The following is a 6,000-nucleotide window of genomic DNA, read 5'->3' on the forward strand; positions in this document are numbered from 1 at the left end:
CGGGCGGGCCCAGGAGGAATGGCCTGGCCGTGTTGCAGGCGGGCGTGGGATGGTGTTAGGCTGCCCCTGTGAGAAGGACCCCTTGGCAACTCAGCCTTGATCTTCATTACAGGAAGGTCAGCGCCGAGCCTGAAAACCATCTGATTTCCGACTTCCCGGTGACGTTTTCTCCACCTGCTGCTTCGCACACCCTCCAGGAACGACGTCCTGGCAGGAACAGGCCTTCTCTCCTTCCTCTGTGCTCACCTGGGTGTCAGCCTTGGCCTCCAGCCTGGCCGCTCCCGCCTTCCGCCGCTCGGGGCCCCTGCTCCCTCCCGGCCCCTGTGACTGGCCTGCACCCCACATCACAGGAGGGAGTCTCCCCCTCAGGTTCTGCTTCTTCCCCAGACATGCTTCTGTCCCCATGAGGCGCCCCATCTTCCTTTTAGGAAGTCCTTGTCGCTTGCGCCACTGCTCTTTGGGGGACGGTGCCCCCAGGACATCGCCTCCTCTCGGAGCCCAGGGCACCTGCTCTGAGTCCACTTCCGTCTCTGACGCCCTGCCCGTGGCACCAGCAGACGTCACTGTCCCTGCGACCCATCTGGGCACTTGCCTTTGCGGCTGCGTCCCCTTCTCGTCCCCGGTGGCCTGGGTCCCTCCAGCCCCCCACCCCCACCCCAGCTGCCTCTCTGAGGCCCGGAGAGGGTTCCAGTTTGCTCCTGCCGCACGTTTTGGGGCACCACCGGTGTGGGACGGGCTCGACGCAAAGTCTCAGTTTCCCTAGCGCCCTCCTTGGTAGGGCTGGTTTCCTCCCTGAAACGCCTTTTGCCCATCTTCCCACTGAGCTGCGTGTCCTCTGTGTGCCGAGTTGTGGGGGCTCCTTTCGCGGTGTCCGGGTGCTAATCGATTAGCCCTGGTTGTTTGTGTTTCAGGTGCCTCCTCCTGCCCCTTGGGGGCTGGTTTCCTCCTCTCTTCGAAGGCCAGCTCTGGACTCCGCATTCGCATTCGCCTGCACCCTCTCCGACTTGTAAGCGGGGCCCAAGCGTCAGGGGCGTGTCCCGCCGGCCCTCCCGCTGGAGGCTCCCGGTCCGCCCCCTGGCCCGCCCCCTGGGGCTGGTGGTCCCCGAGGAGGCGGTGCCCTGGCGTCCAGCGCTCTGCCCGTGAGAAAGGGCTCCCTCTTGACTGGGTAAGTCACTGGCTCGCCGCCTGGCTTTAGTTCCGTGCCCCATGGACTCAGGCGGGGCACGCCCCGGGGCAGCCGTGCAGCTGCGGGAAGACGGCCGGCCTTGTTTGCTCTGCCCCAGCTCCCGGTTTACCTCCTGCCGCCCCACATCTGGCCTGTTTCTAAGACGTGCTCCCCTGCCCCCGCCTTCCCCTCTGTCCCCTGGGCAGCTCCTGTGGGCCGTGTCCCTCTCCCCACGGCCCAGATCGGGGGCTCCAGCCTGAGAACCGCAGGTATACCTGATTCTGTCTCAGTGGCTGGCGCTGCAGGACCTCGGGAAGGAGCTGCGCACAGGGGACCCACAGACGTGAGCAGCCACTTTGCCGCCACTGCTCGGGGGTGGTGCCTGCGCAGGGCACGTGGCGCAGCACAGGGGGACTCCCGTGCTCTTCAGGCGATGCCCCCGCTTGCATTCACGTTACAGAGCGTTGTATCCCCTTTGGCTGGGGGCGGGAGATGCTCGTGTGCACGTCTGGGGCACTCCTGAGCTCTTGGGTCTACGTGCTGTTTAGCGTCCTCAGCCTCTGGGCAGATCGGCAACGACCCGGGCCCCAGGCCCTCGGCAGCTGGAGGGGGCCTTCCCGCCATCAGGCCGTGGCCCAGCGAATGGGTCCAGCTTCCTTGTTTGAGAGATTCAGGAGTGGGGCCGGGGTGCGGGGGTGGGGGTCTGGAGCGAGTGTTGCCATCCCGTAACCGTGGTTACAGGGCTTGGCCGGCAGGACTGATGCGCTCTGCACGTAGGGCCCGTTCAGCCGCCTCTTGAGGATCTGTGCGCTCTCTGTGGCGACTTTCCAGAGTACAGAGAGGATGTGAAGAGTCGGGAGCGAGGGACGCCCACGAGGCATCACCCGGAGGCAAGAAGGTTCACGAGTTCACGGGTGGGGGGCGCGTTTGCCCCGCTCTTTTTCTCCACGTTTCTCCTTTACTCGCTGCAGTGCGTGCAGGGTTACCGTTGGGCCTTACGTCTTCTCGCTCACTCACGTGAAGCGTCGTCCCAGGGTCTGAAGGCTTCCTCGGCAGACGTCTCACCGAGCCCTGCACCTGGTTCCGGAGGATATTGGGTTGCAGCGTCTCCCTGCTCAAGACCCACTGACAAGTCCTCGGGAACGGCCCTGCGTACCTTGGGCCAGCGACGGCCTCTGCTCAGAAACCCCAGCCCAGGGGTCCTCCCGAAGCGGCCGCAGAGACAGAGCTTATCGCGTCTCCCACGCCAGGGTCAAGCTGGGCCCCGTGTCCAGCAGCCTCCAGCTGTCTGGCTGTCCCGCTTCCCGGTGTTGGGTCAGCCAGCGTGGAGCCCGAGGCCCCTTTGGGAGGGGCTGGGGGTCATTCCAGTGCCCGCTCGCCGTGGTGCTGCAGCGTCCTTCCCCCTGGGGACCCGCCGCCACGTCCCTGGTCCGCGGTTCCACCGCCGAGGACCGGCTCAGGGGCGGAGAACCTGGGCGAGGGATCGTGACTTGTTCCCTGGGGCGGCTGCCCTCGGCCTCCTGCCGTCCGTCCTTGCTCTTTTCAGCGTGCGTTTTAGACTCTATGTTGGTCGGCTGCCCGTCCGTCGCGCCCCCGGGAAGCCGTGTTGTACCGACCACCTGCCCCGCTCGGTGGGTCAGGCCTCCTGGTCAGCGGCGGCCGTCGTCACAGGCCCTGGTTTCTGGCCGCTCAGTGGCGCCCCACGACCTCTGTCTGCTGCAGTCCCTGGGCGGCGGGGGAGGGCAGGGGGTCGTCCCTTCTCTCCTCCCTCTCACCCCGGCCTGGCGCGCCCGGCCTGTGTTGTGAGGTGACTTCGCTCTGCCTGGGGCCCTGGCGGTGGGCCGACCACCTCTCCCCATTTCTGCTGCACTCTCCTGCTCGTAGCGCTTCAGCTCCCACAGCAAATCGGGGCGGCCGGCTCCCCTGTCTCCTGGGACGGGGGGCACCTGTGGGGAAGGACTCGGGTCACGTTTGCTCCCTCGGCGGTGAGCCGGGGACACCAGCTCTGCAGGGGAAGGGGTGGGCCCCTGCCGCAGGCGCAGAAGGTCAGAGGCCTCTGGGGAGTCCCGCTCTTCTGGGGCGTCCTCCCCGTCTCCCTGGGCCTCGTGTCAAGGGTGCAGGTTTTCCCAAGTGGGCTTCCGATCCTGGCGGGACAGACGTGCCTTGGTGGGACATTCGGCGTCTTTGAGGTTCAGCCACTTCTCTCGAATCCTGGGTTGGACGAATGTCTGCTGCCTGAGATGGGGGCTCCTTTGTAAGGTACTGGGGAGAGCCTGGGGCCCCCCTTTTTCTCACTCTGCTCTTCACCCTAAGCTGCTCATCCCCTGTGGTCGGCCAAGCAAAGAAGTCACCTCCCCCTGTGCCCCCCACGCTCCGCACGCTTGGACCGTCTCACCTGCCGGGAGGTTCCTCTCCCCCTGCCAGCCCAGCGAAAGGTCTAGCAGGCAGCTGGGCTGTGGCCTTGTGCCCGGGGCTGTCCGCACAGCACCCATCCCCGGGGCGGGGTCCTCAGTGCCAGTGGGGCGGGTGACGCCCGTCCCGTGCCAAGACCCCGTCTCATCACCTGCTCCTCGGAGCACTCCAGGGCTGGCCGGCTCGGGTTGCGTCCCTCGGGAAGCCGATCCCGGGAGAGAGTTAGTGCCAAAGGCTGGCTGGGGACTCACACCCGCCAAGGGGACAGGGAGCAAGCAGGGTTGGGCAGGGTGTGCCTTCAACCTGCGACGTCGACCCGACGCTTTCTGCCAGCCCGTCGGGGAGCTGCAGAGCACGGACGGGCGTCAGAGGCCCCCCGCAGTGGGCCCCGGTGGGCCCCGGGGGACCCTCGCAGTGCCCGAGGCCTCGCGATCTACGCGGACTGACCGGGAGAACCGACAGCCAGGACTGGCGCCCGAGGGGCGGCTGCGTGCGCACGCGGGGCACCAGCTGCCTTCGCCCGGGCAGCACGTGGCTCTGCCCTGCGGCCGGCCTGGCGGGAGGCGCTTTGACTCCTTGTGCACCAGACAGCCGCTGGGTTGGGCCGGGGGCGTGCTTCCAGGGCGTCGGCTGACTGGCCATCTGCGAGCATCGTCGGTGTCGGCGCGGCTTGATGGGAGAGGGCAGAGCTGGATGCCAGGCGCGGTGAGGCAAAGGCCGTGCGAGTCCGCAGACGCCCGTCCTGTGAGAGGGTCCTTGACTGTGACGGGACGCAGGTGTCCGCTCACCCTTGGGTTACTCGGGGCTGGTGCCGCAGGGGCATCTTCCAGGCAGACCTGTAAGGCGCAGAGTCTGAAACGAGGCAGAGGGAGGGGAGCGTGAAGGGCGGGGAACCCCTGACTCAGAGCCAGGGGCTGTGGAGGGCTTCAGGGAGGAGGGCCGTCGGGGCTGGGTCTTGAAGTGAGAAGGGTCTCCTTAGCTGGGAGATGGGGGACGGGCCCCCTGCAAGGGCCACACACATTCAGGGGACTGAGACCGGGTGTGCGGCTGGAGCAGATGTGTTTGTGGAGGGCCCCAGCCTGACACCATCAATTCAGGTCCTCTGAGCGATTGTTGGCATAGGAGTTTTAGAGATTTTGATGTGCTGTGAAGTTTCATTCATTGCCTGTAGAGGGAAGTGTGTGTGCAGAGCTACCCAGGTAGGCTGGGCCACTCCTGTTGTCCATGGGGCGCATCGTGGGAGGAAGCACAAGCTCGGCTCTGCCGTCACAAACCTGGGATCAATCCCCGGCACCACCACTGCTGGAGTGTGAGTCTAAGCGAATCACTTGACCTCTATGAGTCTCGGTTTCCTGGCCTGAAGGATGGGCATAATGTGAAAGTCTCCCCATAAGGACAAATTTTTAAAATTCTGTCTGGTGGGGGTGAGGATGGCATGGGATGATTCACACAAGAGCAATCTGGAAACCAGAAAGCACCTACTACGAATAGTGTTTGAAGAGGCATCGCTGTTTGCCCAAGGAGGATTTGCCAGGCTAGAAAGAGTGTGGGAAAGCAGGCTTGTGCCTTGAAGCCTGCAGCTGGGAGACAGGCAGACACTGAAAAGCCTCCAGCTTGGAAAGGAGGAAGAGAACAGTGACACCATTGGACCCCAGTCCCAAAGGTCCTACAGGATATGGCCTGGGGACTTGGGGGCCATGGGTAGGTTTTGGCCAAAGACGTATAGTGGCCCCTGGACACAATAGGAGGCAGTGTGAACTGAGTCAAACCGACAGGGTTTGAGAATTAGGGGCTGTAGCAGTGCCAGGGATCACTGAAGCTAGGAGCTTCCCTGAACTGTGTGGGAGTTGATGTCAGCCTGCTGCCTCGGGTAATACGGGTCTATGATCTGCTGCTCTCCACGATTCCATCAGCTTGACCTAAACCCTTTCGGTGGTAAAACCAAAAATGGATAACGGCACAAAGCTATTTATAGCATCCTGAATTTTCTTTCTCTATCCCATTTGGTGTTAAGAGTCATGTGGTTCACTGCAGAGAAGTCGGTGTGTTTGCTAGACCCTGCCAGGATGTCACTGATATATGCTCTGTGTCCCCGTCATCTTTATGAATCCTAAAAGTCACGTGGCCCCCAAGGCTTTTGGGCGAAGCATTGTGCGCATGTGATATTAACACCAGTAAGAGCCAACATTTTGACAGAGGCCCAGGGTTCCTGGGTGTGTGACCTTCCTGCAGCCTTCGGCCAGCAGGGATGCCATTTCTGGGACAGGCAGGACTGAGGCCCAAGCCCCAGGTCAACCTAGATGACTAGACACCCCACCATCTGTCAAACTGCATCAGGATGTGGAATCTCGTTTGGTACCAACCACGGTCTTCCATGGTAGAAATGGGATGAACCTAGAGCTAAAAAGAGGAAGGGGTCTTGG

At 63.4% G+C, this 6,000-nt stretch overlaps 1 protein-coding gene across 1 annotated transcript; it reads left to right on the forward strand.

The window, feature by feature from the left end:
* Positions 1-49: 49 nt before the first annotated feature.
* Positions 50-4,717, forward strand: LOC136793458 (uncharacterized). Its single transcript, XM_067023912.1, has 4 exons — positions 50-85; positions 429-774; positions 912-1,165; positions 2,137-4,717. Exons 1-4 carry the CDS (start codon positions 50-52, stop codon positions 2,974-2,976), a joined length of 1,476 nt encoding a protein of 491 aa, XP_066880013.1. The 3' UTR covers positions 2,977-4,717.
* The last annotated feature ends 1,283 nt before the right edge of the window (positions 4,718-6,000 follow it).

This window comes from Kogia breviceps, chromosome X (genome assembly GCF_026419965.1).
Source record: "Kogia breviceps isolate mKogBre1 chromosome X, mKogBre1 haplotype 1, whole genome shotgun sequence".
Classification (NCBI taxonomy): Eukaryota; Metazoa; Chordata; class Mammalia; order Artiodactyla; family Physeteridae; genus Kogia; species Kogia breviceps.